The sequence below is a fragment of the Temnothorax nylanderi genome, unplaced genomic scaffold, assembly GCF_030848795.1.
Source record: "Temnothorax nylanderi isolate EJ_2023f unplaced genomic scaffold, tnyl_v1.0 TNYL_tig0154_pilon, whole genome shotgun sequence".
Lineage (NCBI taxonomy): Eukaryota > Metazoa > Arthropoda > Insecta > Hymenoptera > Formicidae > Temnothorax > Temnothorax nylanderi.
The window spans coordinates 31,085-57,284 of NW_027249216.1; the positions used below are offsets into that span (position 1 = coordinate 31,085).

General features: G+C 34.7%; 5 protein-coding genes across 9 annotated transcripts; 1 reads left to right on the forward strand and 4 right to left on the reverse strand.

Moving 5' to 3' along the window:
- Window positions 1-1,080: 1,080 nt before the first annotated feature.
- LOC139777560 (PSME3-interacting protein) lies at window positions 1,081-3,598 on the reverse strand. 2 transcript variants are annotated; one of them, XM_071715060.1, is made up of 5 exons: window positions 3,188-3,598; window positions 2,931-3,029; window positions 2,121-2,340; window positions 1,950-2,014; window positions 1,081-1,862 (listed from the first exon to the last, which is right to left on the reverse strand). In XM_071715060.1, the coding sequence occupies exons 1-5, from the start codon at window positions 3,282-3,284 to the stop codon at window positions 1,504-1,506; spliced, it is 840 nt and encodes a 279-aa protein (XP_071571161.1). In that variant the 5' UTR covers window positions 3,285-3,598; the 3' UTR covers window positions 1,081-1,503. The 2 variants fall into 2 exon arrangements, with proteins under 2 accessions (XP_071571161.1, XP_071571160.1); XM_071715059.1 differs by having other exon boundaries at window positions 1,950-2,017; window positions 3,188-3,596.
- A 2,601-nt stretch (window positions 3,599-6,199) lies between these two features.
- On the reverse strand, window positions 6,200-19,110 carry Fatp1 (Fatty acid transport protein 1). Of its 4 annotated transcripts, none has more exons than XM_071715153.1 (13): window positions 19,029-19,110; window positions 18,579-18,628; window positions 14,423-14,919; window positions 11,100-11,250; window positions 10,138-10,375; window positions 9,730-9,964; window positions 9,142-9,343; window positions 8,730-8,922; window positions 8,436-8,576; window positions 8,039-8,176; window positions 7,685-7,842; window positions 7,217-7,370; window positions 6,200-6,908 (listed from the first exon to the last, which is right to left on the reverse strand). In XM_071715153.1, exons 1-13 carry the CDS (start codon window positions 19,093-19,095, stop codon window positions 6,754-6,756), a joined length of 2,379 nt encoding a protein of 792 aa, XP_071571254.1. In that variant the 5' UTR covers window positions 19,096-19,110; the 3' UTR covers window positions 6,200-6,753. The 4 variants fall into 4 exon arrangements, 3 of the variants coding, with proteins under 3 accessions (XP_071571254.1, XP_071571253.1, XP_071571255.1); XM_071715152.1 differs by having other exon boundaries at window positions 18,888-19,052; XM_071715154.1 differs by having other exon boundaries at window positions 18,579-19,034.
- A 485-nt stretch (window positions 19,111-19,595) lies between these two features.
- Window positions 19,596-22,241, reverse strand: Tektin-c (Tektin C). The gene is given in 7 exon segments (XM_071715156.1): window positions 19,596-19,918; window positions 20,046-20,264; window positions 20,538-20,760; window positions 21,120-21,392; window positions 21,489-21,779; window positions 22,038-22,057; window positions 22,059-22,241. Coding segments are annotated over 7 exon segments (1,233 nt in total). The 5' UTR covers window positions 22,128-22,241; the 3' UTR covers window positions 19,596-19,780.
- A 437-nt stretch (window positions 22,242-22,678) lies between these two features.
- Window positions 22,679-24,791, forward strand: LOC139777601 (uncharacterized). The gene is made up of 2 exons (XM_071715155.1): window positions 22,679-22,832; window positions 23,144-24,791. Exons 1-2 carry the CDS (start codon window positions 22,808-22,810, stop codon window positions 24,520-24,522), a joined length of 1,404 nt encoding a protein of 467 aa, XP_071571256.1. The 5' UTR covers window positions 22,679-22,807; the 3' UTR covers window positions 24,523-24,791.
- On the reverse strand, window positions 24,755-26,125 carry Cbp20 (cap binding protein 20). The gene is made up of 3 exons (XM_071715163.1): window positions 25,890-26,125; window positions 25,322-25,642; window positions 24,755-25,238 (listed from the first exon to the last, which is right to left on the reverse strand). The coding sequence occupies exons 1-3, from the start codon at window positions 25,959-25,961 to the stop codon at window positions 25,134-25,136; spliced, it is 498 nt and encodes a 165-aa protein (XP_071571264.1). The 5' UTR covers window positions 25,962-26,125; the 3' UTR covers window positions 24,755-25,133.
- Window positions 26,126-26,200: the final 75 nt, after the last annotated feature.

Here is a 26,200-nt window from a genome sequence, read left to right on the forward strand (position 1 = left end):
ACTTGCGACGGAGCGATTCGAATGCGATTCCGCGATCGTCGCGACGCGTCTCGTAATCGACCATAATTTAAGATTTATTATGGAGCTTTTTCATGAATCTCGGAGCAACGATATCGCCGATGACGCAGCGCCATCTCCACGCAGTAGCTGTTTAACAGATAATGTTCGAGAAATATTTAAATAAATGTTGGAAATATGTGGTCGAAATAGCGAATTATCGGGAAAAGAGTAAGAGATGCGGGACTGCAGGAGTTAATTACAAGAACGAAAAAACATGCGCGTACTCCTTAGAATGTGATATATTACAATTCACAAAGTAACCAGTTACTCGTAGATATATATGTAGCGCCAACTTCAACAACTATCTAACGTCTAATATTCAAGTTATTTCGATAAATATTAAAATGATAATTGGCGCGGCTAATTGCAGGACCGAAAAAATATGCACATAAGTACCTGGCAATGATCGTACGAGCGTTGCGTTTTCGATGCGCTTCAGCGAGATGTGCGCGAAACGGATTTCAAACGACGCCCGGTGTCAGCGATGTGCCGCGCAACACCGGATTGACGATCCCGCCATCGCCGTAACAGAGCGAATGTCCGCGATTACGAGGAACGTCCGATGCTGTACGATATATTCGCAATTAACTTTCGCACGCGATCACTTCGAACGATAATTATCTCGAGGAATACGGAGCACTTGGCGACTCTGCACGATCGTCGCGGCTCGCGGCTCGTGGCTCGTTGCTCGTTTCGCGATTGACCACGGTTCACGATTTATTAGAGTGTCATATTACGATTCACGAAGTAACCCAGTGTCGCGCCGTTGTAGTGCCAACTTTACAGTAATTATCTAACATCTAATATTTAACAATTATTTCAATAAATATTAAAATGATAATCGGCGTGGGTAATTACAGAATGAAATAAAGCGTTATATAGTGTGACTTTCACATACGTAAAAGTAATTTTCGAAATATTAAAAAAAAAAATCTTAGAAATATACTCAAAATACAAAATTCAAAATATTTAGTAAATGTTAGTGTCAGAGACAACGAGGAAAAGCATAAAATACATATATTCTTATTTTCATAATTATTTATTTGATTGGTGAATCGAATATTACAATACATTTTACACCAATCTCTCTATTGCGCCACAATTGGATCATATATACATTATAAAATGTGAAATTATGAAAAAATAAATAATCAATGACTATTAAGATCGACACACATGAAATGTTCAAACTGATTATGAAACTAACGCCCAAATTCTAAAACTTGTATAACAAATAGATTAAGATTAGGCGGGTATGTTCTCGCTAGATGTAATGGAAGGAATATATATATCCAAATAATAATGTAATGTGTTTCGAACGTAATAAATTGCGGTACAATATTTCTCTTCTTCTATATTCACAAATGTTATCCCATCATACATACATACATTCGTACAGGCATGTATATATACGTATGTTATATGTATATTTACACATATCATTCAGCTTTTCTCTTTATTGACTATTTCCTCTTTCAATGATTTTCTTTTTCGACCTAGCATATCGTACACGCAAGGATTTGGTTCGGTTTCTTGATCTGTGTCGGAACTACAATCACTGTCACTGGAGTTATCATACGTTCCGAGACCGGGTAATATGCCGATACATTTGAGTCCGCTATATTCGTTACTGACATTTACTTGATTTGGTATAGTCTTATCGTTTTGTTTATTCGACTCGGGACTAGAAAGAGAGGTATCCGCCACAGACGTACCAGACGTATGCAGTTCTTTCTTTTTGCTAGTATCGATATCATCTTCGGATGGAGATAATTTTCTTTTTATTCCTGTAAGTGCATCTCCTGCATAAACAAGACATTAGCATAATTTACATATTATTTAGAGTACCTCTAGAACTTTTTCATAGATTTTTGTTTTAAAAACTTTACCTTGTTTTTGTTTGTCAGATCGTTTCAAGACGACGCCTGCGGGCAACTTTAACTGCGAAGTGCGGCTACTGAAAGAAATAATTAAAGTCGAATAATATTTATCATTATTAGATTATTAAATTATTTAAAAATTCATCTCTAGATTTAAATTTTATTCAATATAAACAGTACCTTCCACAGGCAGTATTTTTACTGCTGACAGGCGGATTCTTCAATTCTTGTTTTAACTTTTCATTTAATTTCTGTTCTTGAAGAGAAGCAACTGCGGCTTTAAAATCACGCATTTCTTTCTCTTCTTCAAGATTTTTTTTACGTTCCTCTTCCATCTTTTTTCTATCAACCAAGTCCAAAAACTCTACTTCATCGTCATCTAATCCCTTAATCATATTTTCTAAAAAAAATATATTTATATGTATGTGTGTACGTATATCAAGATATATTTTTCAGAAAGATTTTAAATTTTAATAATACATTTTAGAGTATTAAAAATGTTGGAATTAAAAGTATTCAGACATTTCTGTAATGTCGAGATAACTTTCGATCATTTTAAATCATTAGCAAATACTAAAAACTGCCATAGACATAAATTAGTAAAGAGCAAAGAGCGATTACTGTAACTCAATAATTTGTGATCTTCAATATTAACCCTCCGAGTAGCAACCAGGGACATTTGTGTCCATTCTAAGAAGCGCTCGTTTCTTTGTTTAAAAATCATTAAAAATAAAATACTTAGCAATTTATTGTTGACACAACAGCTATGTAGTTTTTAAGTAGAAGGGTTAAAGTTTCGGTAATTTTTGGAGATTTTTTCGAGCAGTTCGAAAGAGAAGAAAATTCGAGAAAGACACAAATGACTTGATTGCCACTCGGAGAGTTAAAATAATAAATCAATGCGCCGTATTAGGAGCCAAATGTATATGTAATGTTCAACTCGTCACAGATTGGTGATTCGAGCAAAATCAATTTCACTTTTTCACTTACTCAGTTTATGAGCTTCTTCATATTCTATGTCCCTTTTATTTTTCTGTTCCTGTAATCTCTCGTACAAGGATCTAGGATCGTAAGGTTCCTCCGGAGCCTCTGTAAATCGTTAAACAAGACGAAATATTTATCGATCATTCCCAAACACTCGAAATCGATGGAATTTACTTTAATATATGTATGTTCGCGGTACGATATGTATAATCGTCAATTGTACATTGTATAATATGTAGAAAATACGGAACGTTAAACCTAACCTATAGGCTGATCAGCGTTCCGTACACGGTCCCACTCCTCCTGTCGCCTTTGCCGTACTTCGGCGATTTCGGCTTCCGATATAAAACCCGAGCTCATTTTCGCTGTTTGTAAATATCGTACTTGCAAAGAACAACCTACAACGCTTGCAAATGTTTTTCAGTCCACCCAGAGAAACTCAACGAGGACATACACGATCGCTGCACTTCGTTGACAGAATTATAAATTCGTCGCTTATATACGTATATATATATTTCTTATCTGCGTGCGTTTGGACAGAAAGTTTCTAAATGTTATTCGTGAGATCTCGGAACTGAGATAAATATCGCTTCATAATAAAAAACAAGGGAACAGGTTCGCTGAGGTTCGCCGAGTGAACAGTGAACTGATTGTTTTCAGAAACACGAACACGGAGCTGACAGAGCAATGAGTATTCGGTCAACCATTATGGACGATTTGTGGCAATCTGTGGAATATAGGCTAAAGACGATGCACGCACAGAGAAGCGTAATCAACCAATCACCATCGAGAGTTTTACAATGGCGGTCATGGCGGTCTATTCGTTCTCCAGGATTCTCAATTGTAATTGGTTGAGGATCAGTTTAATATTTATATCTTACATGTATCGATAAATATTAACTTATTTTATAAATTTATATTATATGTCTTTTAGCCATTTTTTCGTAAGACATTTAAAAAAATGTCTAAAAGATGTCTTTTAGACGTCTTATGTCCCGCTTTTGTACGTGCTGTCTGGGGTTATTTCAAATAAAAGATATATATCTCCTATCAATTTAAAAATCCGAATACGAGACAATAGGCCTTTATGGAAAATTTTGTGAACAAAACGAATAATATTTGGGGAACAAACAACAGAGAATGTTTTATAATTTTTAAGTATCTTGACGACGACGGTTTATCGTCTTTTATATTATCGATATACTCGATCACCGCGCTGCAAGAACGATTGCGACAAAATTTTTACAAACGATACAATTTAGTGTTAATTTTCTGTAAAGTAGAGGTTAGGAGGAATAAAAAAGCACATACAGATAAATTTGAAACATTTGTAAACGTAACGAATTACGTGAACGAACGAATTACGTGTCTGTTTTTGAACGAAAAACGAAATTATATTCGTGGATGCGCATTTCAGTTTGTTCGCACTCTCGATATTCATACGCATTTCGACGCCCGTCACCGTGCTTCGTGCTGTTTTCGGAACGCGCTCGTTTCGGTGATTGGCATTCCTGCTTCCTGAGCTTCCTCGTTTTGCGGGCCGCGGGAATAATTGCTACGCGAGTACGCGCCGTGTGCGTTCAACAATTAGCGAGTGTATAAGGTGTTTGTCGGAATGAATAACGTACGTGTCGCGCGAATCACTCACTCGAGACGTCGAGGCGAAGGTATGTACGACAATTGTGAACGATTTGTGCAGTTTCGCTGTGATATTCGCGGGTGATAGTCGCTCGTCCCGCCATGTCTGAACTCGCGAATCGCGAATGTGGCATTCATTTATCTCGTGTCGTGCTTTGAACATAACGCTGTGCCGGAATTGTCGTGTCGTGTGATTTATCTCCGAGTCTCTTCGTAGGGAAAAAGAGGGCTGAGTGACAGTGTCGTATCGAGTGATTCGATGAGTAACGTAACGCCGTGATACATCGCGCCCGTTCGTGAATGCTTCATAATCTCCGTATACCTCGCGTCGCGTAAATTAGCGGCCGGCAGTCACGATTCTTCGTCGTGCATATTAATAATGCAGTTTTACTTTCGTGAGATTTACGAGTTTGATATCGTACGTGTATACTGTGAGTGCGATATTTAATTTCAATAGCGTATCTTTGATTAACAAAGTGCGTGCCTTTATTAACCGTCCGCTCGACTTGCGTAGTATCGCGCCAAGTTGCCGGACACCTTGGAACATTTCGTCGCATTAACGTAACGCGCGGTGATGAACGCGGAACGAATCGGGGCAATCGGCGTCGCGACTCCTTCAAATTTGCACGAAAAATTGTTACCTAGCTGCTATTGTATTACAGAGTAAAGTACTTTTCCTTCCCATGGGTACGACCTTGGCGAGGTGGGAAGGCCCAGTACCCAGTACGAGGATTTTACCCAAGCAAAACTCTTGTTCTGCTTGGATAAAAATCCAAAGACGGGGAAGCTAACGTACCCTCGCGTCCGTCGATTTAATTGAATAAACGAATCGCAGCCGATTCGTCGCGTTTGCTTCGGGAGTGCCGTTCAAGTAATCGGACTAAAGGACTTTTCTAAACGGGAGTGCCGTACAGTATCGCGCGAAAAAGACTTTTACTGATGATTAGTCCACGCGCGATTGTAGTTTATTATCCGCGAGTGTTTCTCGCGAGTGTCCTGTGCGGTGAGAGAAGGAGGAGAAGAAGGAGGAGGCCCCTGACGTCCTGAGAGGAGGAGGAGGTCTGAGAGAGACATCGGGCACCGGCGCCGCGGCGGAGCAACCTTGGGGTAGGTATCATCTCTTAGCTACATAAAATTAATAATTTGTTTCTATTTATTCGAATTGTTTAATTTAAATTTCGATAAGTTAAAAGTAATTAAAGAAAGAGAAGTTATCTAAAATTTTATTTTGTAAAGATCTTTTCTTTCGATAAACAGATAATTGTATTGCTAAATATTTTATTGAAAGACGAATTAGAGACGCGTAAGAATTAACTTTTCAAATGTTAATAATTTTGAGCGCTTTTTTAAATTTAAATCTTATGTTTGTATGTTACAGTATCACCATAGCTACGTGGCTGCATAACTCCGCCAGTTGCGCATCGAATCGGTGAGTCAATGAGAAATTTTTTTATTGAGGTAACGAATCTACGAATAATTAAATATGGAGCAAAAATATATCTCGGTACATGTCGAATTACAATAATTTATAGTATGAAAATATTACATTTCGTAGATCCATTGCCTTAAGAAAATTAAAACTATTTATTTATTATATAGTTCTTGCAAACTTTTTGGCATAAATAAACAAACAATCGTTTGTAATATAAAAATTTATTATATTTTCAACAGTTTTTTTTATAAAACAATACAAATATTAACATGAATCGCATGAAATTAGAAACATTATGATCTGGATATAACCAAATGATGAAATAAACATGAAACATTAAAAAATACTGTGTTGAAACAGTAAGAAAAAATTAAAAGTGATATTTAAAAATGTAGAGCATAAGTGAAACAAAAATATTTTGTTAACTACTAATTGCACATTCAAGGGAGATCTATTTGAATAAACAGTTTTAACAGTTTTTAGCTATATCCAGATTATACAATATCTACTTTTTTATATTACATTTTACATTAACAACCACCTGTTGTCATATCGTTTAATAGATCCCTTCAAAATTTCTATGAATATATTGTCACCATACTGTCTGCAGGCTCAGCAGATAGAGCAAAAGCTTGGTACAGATACAACTAATTGTAAGTTGCAATCCACTGAAATGCGCCAATGCCATGTAATTCTGCTTAATCATTTTGTAAAATATTAACCATTGCCATAGTTTGCATTTTTTTCCAGATAACATATTTAAAACTTGACTTTTCCTTGTAGAATTTGATCGTAAACTTCTGACGTTAATAACTGATAACCAAGCTTCGCGTCTAAGTAATATAGTTTATCTTGAACCTTGTACGGATTGTATCCTTCTTCCTGGAGATCTTTCTTTTTCAATTTGAATGTTCCTGCAAACAGGATATTTAGCATTTATTCTATCTGACCTAATTTAATATATTAACATATTTTCTTCATGTATTTCGAAAGTTAGTGCAAACAAAATCAGACATACTTCGTGATTTTGCTTTTCTTCAATTCCTTAATATTTAACTTATTTTATAAGAATATATAATGCTTATTTTTTATACCTATGCTCATATTTAATACTGATTTTATAAGCATGTCTTATCAAACAAGATCGTAATCTCGTTGATTAAACTTCGCACAGTTTATAGACTTTAACAGTCTCAAGATATTTATACATAAACAAATATACCTGTGAGATCAATTTTCGTCAGAATCCTAACAAATTGCGGCCTGGCATAAGGAGGTAATTGTTCTTTGATGTCGACTGTTAATTTATTTAAATCCAATGTCCCGTCTGGATCATAAATTGCTGCCATTCCTGCTCTGCCTTCAGCACTTTGAATCTGTCGATAATCATTCTCACCTTAGTGCTGGTCTACAACCTTGCTTTAAAAGGTATTTAATCACAGTCGAGTATTCTCCTCACATTCCATTGTGATTGGTCAATTTCTTACGGCTTAGAGCTTAAATATCCTTTAAAGCAAGGTTGTAGACCAGCACTTAATGTTATTAAATCATGCTTATACATAATATTGCAATTTTTATTCAATTTATTGAAAATTATTATATCAATATGTCAGTTTATCATTATAAATATATACAATTTATATTTCTTACATAAAATTATTCAAGAAAAGATAGTAAAAGTTATTATTACCTCCACGCCGTATACTATACAATCTCGATAACTGATGAGATTACTGACTATGCCTTCAATCTCAGAAGTCGATACATTTTCTCCTTTCCATCTAAACGTATCTCCCGTTCTGTCCTTAAAATATAAGTATCCCAATTCGTCAGCAACAAGAATGTCTCCTTAAATAATTATAATCAAATTCACAAATATGTCTGAGTTCTGATAAATACAATTCTGTGTTATAGATACAATTGAGCCCATAAAGAAATTTACGAATTACTTTCTTCCTTTGTTACTAAATGAATATCTAAGTTAATGGAAATATATATGTCCAAATTCGTTTTTATTTAATAAATAATAAATATCAAATTTTACCTGATAGAAAGGCAGAGTCGCCTTTTGTGAAAATGTCGTAAATTACTTTCTTCTCAGAAGCTTTTTTATCTACATATCCTAAAAATGCTCTCGTTGGGTTGTTTGGCGAGATCTTTCCGATAAATGCACCAGGTTCATCTATTAAATGAAAGTCAGAACGATTAAGTTATGACGTACGTAGAACACCAGAAAAAAATAATGCAAGCATTAATATTAATTAATAAACTTCTTACTTAAGTCATAAGAAAATCATTACTCTTATATTCTAATAAAATTTACTTCGTGCGCTTTTGTAATCTCATTTATTAAAATTTTTATACAGTATTATGGGTTTTAGCACGAACGGCAAAAATATCAATTATATATATTTATGTGTAATATTGTTCTATCAACTTACTTGGTTCACAGACTTGGCATAGTCCTTTAGAATTGCGTATAGGTTCCCCTTCTTCATTCACTTTAATCAAAGAAACGGGGTATACCGATGGGATAATTCTTGAAAAGAAACCTATTGCTCCCATTTTATTGTCAATGTTCACTGAAAGATACACATTTTTTATCGCTCCTATGTTAGTTCTATCATACTTTTGAAAACTATTTCAATAAAAATAGTAATATTCGGAACATTGGCTATTGTAATAAAGAATGTATATAAAGTAAAATATAAAACTAAATATTTTACAATACTTACTGACATTACAATTGCCTTCAGTTGCACCGTAAAATTCGATCACTTGTGTAATATTGAATCGTTTTATAAATTCGTCCCATATCTGCGGCCTTAGTCCGTTACCGAAAATCATTCTAATACTATGTTCATGATCCTCCTTTTTAGGTGGTACTGCTAAAATGTACCGACACATCTCGCCAATGTATTGACCAACCTGATATTTCCCAAAATTTTACACAAATCTAACGCTCACGCAACCTCAGTTTCACCAGTAAATAACAAAAATCAAAGCAAGACGATACAATTCATGAAATAGAAGCACGAGAAATACTAATTTTATATTATGTGTTATGCTATACGGAACAAATTAATATAAATTATTATAACATCTAAAATTATTCAATCGATTTAACAAATAGAAAATTATACTCACGGTGCATTTATATTTATTACAATCAGCAAAGTACGCGCTGGCGCTAAATTTCTTCCTAATAACTGTTGTATGACCATATACCAAAGCTAGCCCTACAGCCATTACTCCACCAGCCGTATGATAAAGTGGCAATGGCGTATATATTCTATCAGAATTACGCAAGACTCCCATGAACTCAACTGAACTTGTGATAAAGGTATATCTGTAAAAGATACATATCATTTGTTTCACTTTATTTCTGCAAAACTGTCGCTATATTTTTTAAATTTTGGAGATTCCAAAAATTGTGGATAGAAATTTTCCAAGCTTGCGTGACCTAAAAAAATCTTTTAGAAATCTTTTCGTTTCTTTCTTTTCGAGCGTTTTCTTGAACGTTTGAGATATCATCTCAAGAGGCTTCTATCGAATTGTGTTGTGACACAAATTGATCTCGATTGGGATTAAATTATTTTTGTGCAATAAAAATGTGAATCTTATATTCCAATTGTTTTCCTATTTTTTATATACAATGGCCACAAAACTCTTTTTGAAATGCGTTAGAAACTCTCTTTTAAGAAAAATAGCCAGAACTTGTGTGTACGAATTTACCTCGAATTAGTTATAACAGCTGCTTTGGGCAGACCTGTAGTTCCGCTGGTATAAATGTACAAAAGCTTATCATGAAAACCACTTTTTTCTTGTACTGCCGGTGGTGTAGCGGGTGTGTCCACCAGCGTGGCATTCAGATCTTTTTCTTTTAATCCGACGGACATTGCATTTGGGTGATTTCCGAATCTGTACAACGTTAATTTAGCATCCAACGATGAGACGATATCTGTCACAGCTGAAATTCACAGTTTACTGGAATTAACGGTTATTGAAATATTCGAAAAATTGTTTAAAAGTAACAATTAGCAGAAAAAAATTAATTCTACATTTGAACGTGATTTCTGTGTTTTTTATATAATTCTAAGTTAAAAAACGGATAATAAATATCAGATTAATTAGTGTTCTTACCATCAAAAAACTCGGTGCCATATATAAGCGCTTGGCACTTTGCAATATTGATACAATGCACAAGACTACTCTTACGCAAATTGGTGTTAATCAAAGCCGTTATCACACCAAGTTTGGTCAAACCTAGCCAAATTGCAACAAATTCCGGCCGATTCTCCAACAGTAAAGCAATCGTGTCTCCTTTCTTGTAACCATGTGTTTTAAATATTGTCGCGATTTTGTTACTAAAATCCTCTATCTGTGAAAGAATTATATACAGTTATGTAGTATACGTACACGAAAAAAAAATAAAGTTGCTTTAATTAAACGTCGACGTCGCTGCCACAAGCATAAATAATTAATTCAATTGGATATTATTGGACCAAATATTTAAATTATTAAAACAATTATCTGATGTTTTTTGTTCATTAATATTGATGGTGTTGCATCAATAAATTTTATCTCAATAACACTGACGCTGTTGATACAAAAAATGATGTTGTTGACACCTGACATCATTTTTTTCCGTGTATAAATTATATGTAAAAAAGACTGCACATACATAACGTAAATAACTAGAAAATCAGTTATTAAAATCGACATTGTGAATCGTAAAATATACTATATGAGAAATGCTGATAAAACGATTTGGAAAATTTATATAATTTGCGATTTCATCACAATTTTTTTCTTAAAAATATAATGCATTTATATGTAATTAAAATAATCAATCAATTGATCGAGTAAATTACTATCGCAAGCGTAATAAAAATCTCAGAGTAAAAAGCGCGGTAAAGAATTAATTCAAGTTCTTAAACCTGCCAATTTCAGGATTATATGAGGCCTCGTTAATTTTGCAATAAATTATTTATATGTTATAAATATAGAAAATATCAGTTAAATTTAAAATCTGTTTTTATTGAATAAAACATGGGGCTTATAGATAAAAATATTATCCTCCTTCTGTAAAAATAAGTTTTTACCTGTTGAAAAGTCCATTCTTGATCTTCGAATATAAAACAGATTTTATTAGGATGACGATTGACATATTGTCTAAATATATCGGCGACATTTCTGTTTTTCTTTTCATGAGAATGTACTGACCATAGCATTCTAGCATATCCTAGAAGTCCTCTGAAATAAGATAAAAGATGCTCAAGAAAAACAACTTCCATAACTAATATATTCTTTATGATCAAGAAAATGTTTTATCCCATTATGCTTAAAACTCTTAACGTTCGTATAATAATGTTTGAAATGAAAAAGCAATATCCACTGAAAATAATTACTTTATAGGAAATTTTATTCAGATATATCGACAATAGAATATAAATTTAAAACATTTATAATGACTATTACTTTATGTGATATATTGTTCTATTTTATTCTATAATTCTCGATTGATATTTCTCGATAATAAATCTCTCAAACACGTGTAGTCATAATTATTTAGTACGGGCGATTACACGAATGACCATTGCAACCAGGAAATTCCGTTATCTTCTCGAGGTCAAGAGAAGAGAATGACGGTTTCTTAGCAGCAGTGCGGAAGTTTAAAATAGCAAGTTATAAAATATAATGGAGAATAATCTGTTCCTCTTTTTATATTATTTATCTTCTTATATTTTATACTTTTCGAGCATATACGTTCAAAATCACTTTTAGCTTCCACACTTAAATCTTTTGATATTAGTCACATATGCTGTAAAGCATTCACATGCATATCTCCTAATAAATACATCTGATAACATTGTTTCCTTATTAAAATGATATGAATCGACAATATAGCTAGTTCGTAATAAACCTTCATTGATTACTCGTGTTGAGAGTTGCGAAAGGCATTGAAATTTGATGGCTACGGTTTTGATCATGACCTAGATCTCAAACACGGCGGTGACCATGACCATGACCACGGTCAAATGTATGATCCCAGTCATGGCCATAGTCACGGTAATAGATTGCAACCATGGATGAAAAATATCGTCGAAAGACCCAAATCCCTGGGGCAAACGCGCGGCAAACACTTCCCTGTTGATATCTTCACTCGCATCTTCACGACATACGCACGTATGGAGCGAGACGAAAGCAAAGTACACATTAGAATATAAATTGTTTATTTCTATAATTTTTTAGTCCCTTTTTTCATAACGTTCGAACTTTGTTCTCATTGAACGAATGAACGTTCAATGAGATTAAGAATCTGTGGGGAAACTTTATCGACATAGCTGTAAATAAATAAAACATAATTATTTAGCATGTTATACATGATAAATAAAAAGAAGAAAACATTGTAATTTTTTTTGTTATAAATTCTTATGAATTCTGCTATATAAAATAAACATCTTGGTAAAATGAGTATCTCGGTATTTCTATAAAAATACTGATGATACATGTCATATTACTATAGATGAGGGAGAAGTAGAATGCAAACAAATAACATTTGCTTAGCGGAAGTATTTTAAAAAGAAACTATAAGTAAACTTCTTATTTCCTCCTTACGTACATCCTGATGTATACTTCTGTGTATTTAAGAATATATTTCACGATTCCATGAACATTATATGATAATGATAAAGATATAAGAGATAAGATGCAAGTGTACACGCGAACTCTTTTATATAACTCTTGTTATTTTATATACATCACAGCGACTAAACTTGTGCCACGTAAATAACTTTATTTAAGACTTATTTGAGAGGAAAATTATGTATTGACACGATTGTGTGTGTGATTATCAAAACCTATGCTGTATGATTAGATTTTTCTTGCTTCAATTTCTGAACTGTCTTCTTTTTATAAAATTCTTTAAAAAAAGGTGAAATTAAAAAAAATATTGCATCGTTAAAACTCGAAAACGATGACGAATTAAAATAAACTTTTTGCTCTTTCTTATTTCGGCCAACGTCCTCGTTTTTCGATTTACTCTGCCAGTTCCTTAATGTTTTGCTTTTTAACATGCTTTGTACATTAAGTTTCCGGTGAAAGTTGAAGAGCATCTTTCGACACCAATATTTTTTCGCGCATGTCTTTTACTCGCGTCTGGAACACGATATCTGTGAAGACTGAATAAAAATCCACGACGTACTCATCATAAGATAAAATTACTTCTAATTACTTCTGTTCGTAGTTGCGTGATAGATAATTATAGACACTCGCGTCTCAAACCTTTCCAATTCACTCATTGTTCGTAGATAAGTATATATATTTTTCTCTGTTGCATCTTGTATGTAAGTTTCTATTAACACGATGCAAACATTTCTCGTATGAATTAAACATTTTTCCTGTTGAGCTTGACAGGAAAAAATATCTTATGACTTATTTGTCGAATTTAATTAATAAATGAATCAATCCGAGAAAGAACGATTAAAGAATAAAAAAGAGATACATTTTTTATGTTATCTTCTTTGTTGCATGCTCACGAAATTTGCATATGTTGATTCTCTGCCTTTGTGTTCAAATAAACGTAATCGCATGTACATACATTCGATGGAATTGCGTAAATCGATGATCGGCAATTGTTAATATTCATCACCTTATTTCCCAATTTAATAATAGAAAATTTTAAATAAGATTAGCTTATTCCTGTTCAATCATCTTTGTAAGAAAGAATATAAAAACTAAAACAGAGTTGCTCAGTTTAAATGGATTACGTAAATTCGTGAAGCTTTTAGATGCAAATTGTGGAATAATCTGTATGCAGAGAGATGCTATAAAAGTCAATCTGATAAATGCATTGCATAAACATATCGTATTGTATATCGATATCTCATGTGACCTTATATAAGGGGACTCCGAATAGAGAGTGGAGTAAGTAGTTACGCCAATGTTCGGTTTCTGTATGTCACTAAAGTGATGTGGCGCGAGAAGAAACTTCATGAAGGTATTTTATCTTTCCTTACTTTTCCCGCATATCTCCAGTGGCGTGGCCTTCGATAATTTAAGCATCCAACGTCAGCTGAATCACGACGATTCGTTGCGTGCATGATTATTGTTACGCAGTTTTGAAGATTATAAAGACACAATTTTTATACGATTTACAGTTCGTAAATAAATAAATCTTTTTCTCACGGAATATCATATTGCTCTTTCACTTATTTTTCACGGAAATACCGCGTGTTTTGCTCAACGAATGAGGAAAATAATATCGTTCGGGACAATTAAGTCGATGAGACAATTAATAAGGTTAATCACTGAATGGAATTTCATCTTTCAATGAGATGACGTTAATTTCTTATATAACAACGAATCGGTCAGCGGTAAATGGATATAGGATATAGGATACAAAAATCTTCTGCGAGAGACTCACTTGAGGTCACGAGGGGCTGTCCTAAGGGCAACATAGCACCATCTCAAGCGACCGCCGGCGACAAAGTAGGCGACGGAGATGACAATGAGCAACTGGAAGAGATAAATCGGGCCCATGTAGATCACTACTGCGGCCACTGCTCCGAACGCGGCTGCCATCAGCAACATAATGAAAGTCAGGCGTCGTAGGAACCGGCCGATCGCTCGCCAACGGCTTCTACTCGCGTCGAGATCTCCCTCCGATCTCGGTGCCGCGTTCGCGTTCGCGTTCGCGCTCGCGCTGGCACGTGCAGCCTGCTGAGCGTCCTGGTGCGTACCTGACGGCGCGTTCGCCGCCGCTACGCGCCCCACTCCGGACGTTGCCCTCGACGCGTCACATCTGTTGGCGTTGTGCTCGTGCAGCGGTGTCGGCGCCGATGCCAACGCCGGGACCGACGGCGACGTCGACGCCGACACCGAGGATACCCCTGCGAAACGGGCCTCGCCGCGCTCGATATCCTGTAACGTGAATCGTTAACACGATTAACAAACAAATTTTTTTTCTACGTTCTCCGAGATGCATTTGAAACGGGACGGGATACGGGATTGCCCTATGACCTTTGAAGTTGCGAGTCATCACGACGCGATAAGAATTAAGCGATTATTTTATTTGTTCTCGTGGAGAGGCTGCGATAGTGTAATCGTAGTTTTATTAAAGCAACGCGTACAATCAAATCAGTGAAACGAATTAATCATATCGACAGAAATAACTAATGATCGTTCAATCAAGTATTAAATTAGACTGACTGGAAAATTTTTTTGTCTCTTTAAATTTTTGTGACGTTAACTTGTAAAACCAGGTTCTATGCTCTGTATATCTTGCAAGACCGACATCGAAAGATTAAGACTTCGAAAAGACTCCTTTTCTTTTTTGCTGCAATTAAACATTCTCAGAATTCGCAATTAACTTCGTGCGCCGGGTATTTCTATCAAAGATTTTCCAGTCGTTGATCGACTAGAGCACAGTGTAAGGTTTCTAGCTTAGCTGACTACTTTCTAGCAATTTAGTTTCTCCTATCAACTGTATTTCTAGCTAGTATGACCCAGTTAGAGTGGTCCCCGACTTTTGCAAGATATCGCACTAGCTGTTAGTTCCGCCTAGAAAAATGCCAAATACGTACATTTTGCAATCCAATAGATAATTAAGTAATTAATCTTTTATATATATTAATCTTTTATATATATTTTTTTTAGGCCGTTATTTAAAAACTAATTATAAAAAGTGTCGTGCGAATTACATTTAAAAAAATATAAACGTAAAAACCAACAAATTAATACATAAAAATCGAATATCTTCCCGTATTTCTTTTCCTTTGCAAAATTTCAGTCGAGTCTGTCTATATCTGTAAATTCTCAATTAAAATCCTATCAAAATGTAGGAATAATCTAATAATCATATTAATTTATATTTGGATTTGCACTTAACACTTTTCCAAGTGTCAAACTTTTTTTTATTTATATATTGAAAAAAAAGTACCAGCCTCACGGTCAAAACACAGGGTATGTGGCGCCATCTAACGTCGCCACACAGAAGCAAGGATCGCAAATTCTGATTAGCGCGTTTCTTGCTGCCGATAAGATCGCGTGCTCTACTCCCATTAGTCCCATTAACTTCCGGTTCAGAGCATTTCCGGATTGGAGGCAACGTGCTCGATCACTCCATGCGTGAAACTACTTACTACAAAAATGGGACTATATCTCCATGCGGCGTGTGTCTTAAACGGGGCCAACACGCATTTCTGCAGGATCCTTTTAAATCGCGTGTTTACCGCGCGTGAAAACACGTCACGCTCGAATCGCCATCGGGAATGCTACCCCCTTCGCGGCACTTCGCGGCTGAGTCGCTCGACGATTGACATCCCTCTATCCGCACGACGCACGAACGTGTTGAAAGATAAAACTCGAAAGCTTTATGTAATTCGCCCGGAGACGGTTCGCGGCAGATTTCACCCAGCGGACAGACTTCCGCACTCTCTGTACTATAAATAATCAATAATACGATAATATCGTGGTGCTATCTCGTGGTGAAAAGCGGTAATTTTTGAACAATATAATTAATAACAATTCTGATCATTGATTCGAGTTCATATGGTGTACAAATTGCATTTTTCTTTTTACAAACATGTATCCTCTTTAAAAAAATCATGTTACTCTGAGAAAATCGCAATTTTATACTTCGTTTAATTTCGGAGAAGTGGATCGATTAAAATGGGAAGCTCATGTATATATACAGATAATTAAATATTAATTCAATATTTAATGCAACGAATACAAAAAAGTATCACAAATATTTCAATCCAGTTTTCACTTGTATTACTCCGAATTAAGAATATCAAAATAAATTCATCATGGCTCGTCATCTCTGCTCCTCTTCATCGCGGCGATATTTTCGGTCTTTCTTGGATTTCGTTTTATTATTCATACGTATCGCTTTGTCGAGAAAACGATAAAATATTATATAGAAGGTAACACGCACGGGAAATGTACGTATTTCTCTCTCAACGCGAAACTTTCCGACTGTTCCGCGGAACAGTTAATATATGCAGGGTCACGATCTGATTGCATAAAACTCGCACCATTACGTTCGATTTCAATCATGATTCGGCGTTTAGTGAAATTATATCTAACAATAAGCCATAGAAATCGGAAATTTATTTACCTTAGACTTTAAAGACCATAATAATAAAATACACGCCACAGCAATTATGGTAACGAAAACAGTTACACGATATCTAATGAAAAAATTGGCAATTTACTATTAATCTTTGTTCCTTGCAAAATTTGTATTGCGCAGTGTGTAGAAATTTTAATTTTTTATTATCTGGCAGTAATTTATTAAACTTTAAATTCTAGTATTAACATTTCGGACCAAAACAAGCCGATAAATTCTTGAAAGCGGCGCCAAGTTTTCATTTACATAAAATATAATGCATGAAATAAAATGTCGAAATGTCGAGAGAGAGGCATTTCCAAAAAAAACTTCTAAATCACAAAAAAAACATTGCATTTCTCTCGTGCAAATCGTCGTATATACGAATATAAATATATATTTAAAAAACGGCATACTTTTAAAGCAAGATTATAAATTGATAGAAATTTCAAGAATCCTACGAATATAAAAAGTGAAGGTTTATTTTAGAGTATTAAGATGTCCTCGATTCATCAGCGGTTATTTTTATTTGAATGTCGAATCAAGTACTAAAGAGATCTGTCTACGCAGATCCGTGTATAATAGAAATCGCATGCTAAAAAATTATTACGTAAGCCAAAAGTACGTCGAAAGTTTGAATACGTTAACTTTAGCTAGTCACGCTTATTTTCGACTTTTTAATTCGCCATGCTCCGGTCCGTAAGACTGCTCGACATTATCGCATCGTTATTTTCATACTAATTAATATTTTTAAGCTTGTAATGTAAGAATTGGAAATACAGAGTCTGAACAAGATGTTTATGGTAATATCATCAGCTCAAGAAAATGATTTGAGTTTAAATTGAACTTATTATAAGGAAACTAGAAAATTATATGTTATTATGTGAAAACTAAAAAATCGAAAAACATTTAGCAGTCCACTGGACCGGAACGTGGCGAGCAAGAGTTAAATTGCAAGATTGCGGTAGGTCAATAAACTGGTTTCTACAAGATTCAACAAATAAAAACCCGTTTATCAGGTATCAATTATATGTATATAATATGTATACTATATATGTATACTTAGTAAGAAGACTTAGAGCAGAGACTATAATTTAAATATTTTGCACAAAAAAATTTTGCATAAAAAATGTTCAATATTTCAAAGATACAGTCAAATTCTGTAAATGTTATTTCTATATATCTAAATAATTTTAAAAAATATCTTGTATATAAATATAATTAAATAATTATTCTCTGGACTTAAGCTTTATTTGTTAATAACTATTATTGGATGATTATGTGTTAATATCATAAAAGAAATAGTAGCGATCATATTTTAATGAACTTTTACATTTAAAAGGGAGAAATGTATTTATATTTTTAATATAATTATATAACATACATTATAGATACATTAAGCAATATTTAAATTGCTTATACAATTATTGTCTCGCTGTCTTATCTGTATTTGTATGGAAATACTTACACAATCTTTGTCGGCCATGTGTCCAACGTTTATTCCATTGTTGTGATTAACTGATATCGTCGATATAGTATCCGCCATTGTAATAACGTTAAAAAACACAAAGAAGATATAATAAATAAATATTTAAATTATCCAATTTATTCAATTAATTTAACATTTAATAAATGTCACACAAAGATCGAAATAACAGGAACTAAAATTGACAGTGAAAACATCTCTTGATATTTTTGATATATATTATTAATTAAATTTGAACAACTCGCTGTCGCAAAATTCACGTTTTACAACGCGCACATTGCACATACACACCGGGTAGTTCTCGCGAGACACCGCACACCGCACCGCGAATTCTTCGACGATTTGGTAAAAAGTAAGAGAGTGTTTCGCAAAGAAGATAAGCTTCTTTGCAGCGAACGGAACAAGTATACTTATATATACACATCCACTGACCGATTCGATTCCTGTTAGTATACGGACTAAAATGAAATAGCAACGGCAAGTCGGTTACACCGCTCATGAAAGCGCCCTCCCTCCTTCAGTTCACGTGCGTGTACCGGTTCTTGAAACCATCCACTCGCCTATCCGTCGTGTCTTTCGCTTTATTTCGACGAGGAGAGGGAAAGGAGAGATTGCAACTACGCGTGACTATGATTGCACCGACAAGAAGTGCAAGAAGAAGCGTCAATGGTACACGACCTCGTTTCATAACTTTTGTTTCCTCGCCTTTCGCGAGACATTCACAAATTCATTTCCGTGACATCATTATATTTATATATTCCTATACTATTCCACACATTCCTATATTATACTTATAATTTTTTGCTTATAAAAGTATAAAAAACTTGTTTGTCAAGGGTGTTGTAACAGACCACAATGTGGCTTTGTTAACGTCAAAGAAACTACAAGTAAAGTATGAATAATTTTTCCTCGTCAGAATAAAAAAATTTGGCATGCGGTATATATTAACAATCGTAATCTAGTGTATGCCTGCGGTGAGAGATTAAAAGCCTCAATGACTCATTTTATTTGTCACACTTTTAATTCGAATGTGTATCCCTTACATGTATACAAATTTATATGACATAAAAATTTTGGCGGGTATAAAGTACTATTACATTACATTCGGAATTTGTGGATATGGATGAGGAGCTCTAAATATAGATGTTGCGAATATAAAACATAGATGCTTTAATATTAGCTTTCTAATACGCATGATAATCCATACTCTGACGTAAAGTCATACATTCGACCTCATCAATTTTCAAAGTATTCGTCTTCACGTTAATGTTTTCCTCGAGTTGAATCTGCGTTTTGAGTAAGAAACGTAGCGACGCCTCTGCCTGCAACATGTATCTCGTAATAATAAAAGATTACTGTTTGCGCAAAGTTTATCAAATTAGTGTTGCGAATGTTGGAATTGTACAGTTAAGATTCTCTACAGCAAGACACGAAACGGATGTCACAAACCTCGCAGAGCATTCGTTGGAGGTTTGCCGCGACATTCCGCAATTCGTGTATCTCCTTCACGAGATTGGCTTCGACCAAGTCCTGGGTGAGTTCGATTCCTGGACGTTGACATCGATGACTTAGCCTTGTATGAGCCAGAGCCATGTAACCTTCTTTATCAGCTATTGATTTTTTTATGTGCGTGATATTGCTTGTCATGACGGTAACCTGTTTTATTATCTACAAAGAAAATTACAATAAAATTATAAGACAAGTAATAGTAAAACTTTTGAGTTAGGGTAATAAAAAGCATGTTATTTATTTTCCTCGACTGTTCGAACTTCTTCCATCAAAAATTAATCAGAGATATTCTTCTCTCAAGATTTTGTTACAGATTTTGAAAGCAGAAATCCGCAAACTGCTTTGCAAAATCTTAATAATTTGTTATTAAATATTAGTAATAGATTTATCTGTGAGATTTGTGTGGAAATCACCTTCATTTTTTTTACACACCTCCGAATGCTGAAGTTCCAATTTGGTTTTTGCTTCTCTGGTTTGTTCGATACGCTGCCTGAAAGCTTTGTTTGTGACATCCTTCTGTCTAGCCAAGTCATCGATTGTTTGATTAATTATCGTATCGATGTAACAGCGCAATTGCTTTGCCTTATTCACTTCTTTATTCGCATCGATAACATTGCTATTCGTTTGTAGTTCCCATTCATTTAACGCTACTACCCTGCGTTTAACAGTCCCTTTGTACGTGACTTCAATATTCTTGAATATTTCATGCAATTAAGATTATATACTATATTATAGATATATAATTGAGAGATACTTGCTAATTTTGCTTAATCTTGCACAAACATCTTACTTTTTTCTATATATTTTCCTATATTATTATTATCAAACACAAACAGCGACATACAAAAAAACTTAATTTTGCAGTGTACATAAAGCGAAGAAAACGTTTAATTATCTGACATCATAACACAATATAGGCGCGGCTAAAGGTTAAGTGTTTTAAATTGTATTCCGATGATAATGTATGTAAATCATATGCAATACTTAGAGATACTCCCTAACAATATTACGCACGATTGATCGAGACGTGAAGTATCGTGGTGGACACTCAGATTGAAATCGGTCTCCTTCAAAGTCACGTTACGACGATCGATACGTAAATTGCTCTCCTTATTTACGAGATCCTGATCGATGTGATACAGCGTGGCTTTCAATTTACGAATTTGCTCGCGTGTCTCCTTCAAGACTCGGTCCAACAGACTCTCCGCATCTTGTATCACCTCGCGCTCCTTCAACAGGCTCCTCTCGACGTCGTCGTGAACCAAGTCGATACCCAGTCTACGTTCCCTGCGATGTCATTTTCAGAAAATTAATTTTAGAAGGAAACGGACTTTGCTCGACAAATTACTCAAAGTCCAGCAAAGAAATCGTAACATTAATCACCTGGCAACGTGACATTTTTCGCAAATCGCGAGAGCGTTTCTTTTCACGGACTTCAGCACGTCCGTAATTCGTTCTCTGTATACGGACAGCGCATCGATTTCCAGGACACCGTCCTTCCTTATTCGCAGCAATTCCCCCTTACGAAATTCGATGTCATTGAGCTTTTCTAGCAATCGATGATCCGTCTCCTCCTTATTAGCTTTTACGATTTCCTTGGCTGATTCGCACGCAAGTGTCGCCTCGGCTAAGAGCCGATCCGATAATTCCCTTTGCGCCTCGGAACATCGATATCTGAATTCGTCGAATTTACAGTCATATATCGAATAAAAAAAAAAGACAAAAAAAACGAGGTTGGACTCTGACGTGTGCACGCGATTTTCTGATAAAAAATTATATAATCTTATCTATAATTTATGCATTTCCGGAATAGAGCAATATTTCCAATCTCAAATGGACGCAACTTGGCGAGTTTTGTACGGAGAACCTGGCAATTTTAGCTGGATTTTTCGTAACTTCGCGTAATGTCGCACGCATGACTTACTGGTATACCTGAACTGATTGTCGAGATGGCCACTCGTCCAGCGTAAACCTGGTGGGAAGAAACGGCACGTGATTTACGTCCGTTTCGGTCTTCGCCATACCGCAACGCGCGATTTTGCTCGGAGCGAAAAAGAACGGTCCGCAAATTAAATGAGAAATATTTCGATGAAAAATGATTCACGAAGACCACCTTCCCAACATTGTTTGCTCGTTCCTAAGGAAACGTTTCTTCTTGCTATCGAATTCCACTCGACAGGATAATGCGAATGTAACGGTATAATTTATCGTCGAGAATGCATACTTTTAAAGTTATTGTCAAAAGCATTATAAAACAACGAGTAACTTCTTATTTTAGTTTAATTAAATTTCATACAGCAAAGTGAGATAAAATTCTTGATATGTAAAGAAAGGATCGGAGGATATATTTTCACTTTTATATTCATGATAACGTATGACAATGTGTTCTCTTTTATTTTACGTGAAATTATTACAAAAAATGTTTTTTTATTTCTCAACTTTCAAATTTATTACGAAAAATTAGGAATTTCTCGCTAAAGATTATTCGCGAGCGTTCTAGTTTTAGTTTCCTCTTTACCCAAAACCGATAACATATTCTGATATTATCAATGTTCCGACTAAATGAGGGCGCTCTCACATTTGTATTCATATGTAGTCGTCTTCTTATTTACTTGCCGACCTTGTGATACATTTACTTGTGTCCTAACAAAATATTATGAGGTTACTGTATTCAATCGAAATTATGAAAAAAATGGAACGGAATGTTTCTCGAGATACATAAAATATGTGAGTTTTAAAAAGATTTCTATCGGGGGGTACGCGTATTTATCGCACATTTTTCTCATTCTTTCATCAAGAATATTCGTTTGATTGTACAATCAGTAAACTTTTTTCAAAAAAGTATGAAACACTTCTTTTTAAATTAAAAAGTGAAACTGAATATCGATTATTTCGATTATTATAAGTATGGCTTCGCAATTAAATACTTTCATCTTAAACTTTATTATAAATAGAACTTAAATTTATAACACTTTACTTGCTAATAAAAAAATGTTTATATTCAAACTTCTTAACATCAGGGATACGAAAATTTACAGATCGATTCCTGCATGTATCTCCTCGTTGCATGGATACCATGCCTCTTGACTTGAACAAGCTCAAAAGAAGACCATCAGAAGTTTCGGAACGACCCAAGAAAAAGATAGACAGATTCGATGGATTGTCGGAAGAGGAAGTGCAAAAATTATACACGTTGGAGGATTATCTGGAGATGAATCTGGATATAGTGTTTGTCGGAATCAATCCGAGTTTAACGGCGGCGCACCGTGGTAGGTATTATGCAGGTCCCGGTAATCACTTCTACAAGCTTCTACACGAGTCTGGCCTAACACCAAGGCTTGTCAGCTTCGAAGAGGATTACAAACTCTTGCAATACAGTATCGGCTTGACAAATATCGTAGCACGTCCCACTAGATCTGCCGTAGAACTCAAGCGAACAGAACTCAAGGAAGGTGCCAAAGTGGTGGAAGAGAAATTAAGATTATACAAACCCAGAATTGCGGTGTTCAACGGTAAATGCATCTACGAAGTATTCGCTAACATCACATTTGCTACTAAATCCAAACTTTATTTTGGATTACAACCGGAGCGCATTGGCGACACCGCAATCTGGGTGACACCATCGAGCAGCGCACGATGTGCAAATTTTCCCAGAATGGTGGACAAGCTGCATTTTCACACGGCATTAAACAAGTACCTGCATTTTTTGAAAGGCGAAATTACCAACGTCAACGTGAAGGAATTCTGCTTCGAGGGAAGCAAGCAAGTTATACCCAGCACTTCCAAAATGTGGCGGCGCAAAAACATCTCTACTTTTCTGCATGGAGGTAGAGTCGTTAACAAGAACACGCTTGGTCTGGATGCATCGGAGGAAGATATTGCTCCAATTCATACAGCAGAATTTCTAGTAGAAAAATTTAATCACGAAAAAGATGATGAAGATGAGAATACGCTTCTCAATAAAGAAATGTGCAGTCAAGAAATTGAGAGTCGAGTATCGTTCAACGAAACTGTAGACAAAACTGAGAAAAATGCGAAAGAAACGGTAAAGTTTGTAGATTCTGGTGATGTTAGTGATGAAATGATTGTTAATAGGCCAGAAACTGCAGAAATCTCTGATATTAATAGAAAAGAAAAAAAAAGTCGCACTATTGTAATTAACAGTACCTTAAACCACGAAAATAATGCAGTCAATTTGGCAAATAATGAAAAACGTACATCTTCAAGAATTACTCGCAAAAGTCTAGAAATCCATAAGTTAAAAAATTGCAACAGAAATGACACAGATTTTATAAGCTTGATCAAGCAAAAATTATCTCAGAAAAATAGCAACGATGAGGATATTGCTGCCACCACGAGATCAAAATCTAATTCTAAAAGAAATAAAACAAATATTAACGATAATGATAAGCATTAATATGTGATTTAGAGTCTCAAAGATTTATATTTTAATAGCATGTACGTATATCTTATTTTTTTATAACTCAAAGTTTTGTTACCAACATATTTATTACGTATAGAAATACAAAATGTAACAAGTTAAATTCAGAAATCTCACGATGACCTATATGTTAACTTTTTTCTATTTTTTTGCCTATTACTACCTACATAATATTTGCATGACAATTGAATATACAACAAATGTTAAATTGATTAAAAAATGATATTTATTTATTTGATAAAGAATGCGTTTTATTTTTCTCATATTTCCAAGATTCGTTACATTAATTCATTCAATGAACAAAAAAATGTTGTGAATCATTACATTCAAGAATTAAACAAATTTATAAATCTCCAATTTTCTCGGTTCTAACATGATGCGAAACATGTTCGTCCAAGTATCGAAACTTTTTTATGTATGTATGAATCATTCTTCCTACTTTCATTATACTCCTTAGAATAAACCTTATTTAAACATTATATTTACACTTAAAATTACTTCAGTCACATATAAATAATCAATGAGATACAGGTTGAACACTTGCACGTGTATGGCCATTCATACACAGCCTCTCGTATTCCATAATTTCACCGACCAAATCCACTGTCAGAGACAGTCGGTACTTTCTGTTGTATTATTTTACCATAACCACCTCGTCCGCTATCAAAGTCTGATCGATATTCATCTCTCACCTAGAAAATAAAATAATATCACATAACATCATACCTTGTGCCTAAATTAATAAGATATTAATTAAGATATTAAAGATAATTACTTGTCCTCCAGTCTTGCCACGACCGTACTGTCTACCTTCGATAAAGCCAGCATCCCAGTCAGTCCTGATTATTCTATCGTCTAAACGAGTACCATTTACGTATCTCATACAATTCTCAGAGTCGGCTCTTTGATAATATTCAACGAAGCAGAAGCCGCACGGCGTTTTCTTGTATTTATCAAGACCCATAATGATACGCCTGATGTCGCCACATTTGGAAAATAATTCGTATATCTGTTCTTCGGTGGTATAAAAAGATAGGTTGCCCACGTACAAAGTAGTGGAATTCCTTAAAAGTCTGTCCTGCTCGGCTCTCGTACCCTACATGCGGATAAAAAGGATCGGTTATTTATAAAGTTAAAAACTGCACACATCATAAACACATACAATTGCATGTAACTACACTGATTCCAATCCTTTCAAGTGTTGACTATGACAATACATAATTACAATAATTAGAATTTAAAATTCCAAACTGCGCAAAAATGTAATAAAAGAATCAAATGTAATAAAAATAAGATTGAAATTATTCGCTAGATAGTTTAAGGTTAACTATAAAAAAAAGAACCTTAAAATGTTGATCACGGTAGGAGCTTAATTCAACTGAAGCCGAAGTATTTGTACTTAGTTTGACCGACATTTTCCAATGCTAATTAGTTTAATTTCGCACTAGTAGGAGTCAATATCCGTCACAATATAACGCATCTGTAGAAAGAGCTGAATAAAAGCGAGTCAACCAGAACAAGAGAGCGATCCGAAACCGAATTCACCGAATTGAAACCAATTGAAACTCAAGGGCAGGGTCTTCCGCCATGAGATACCAAAAAACTATAACGATACCAATAAAAGAAAAATTAATTACCAGACTCGATCCCCGCC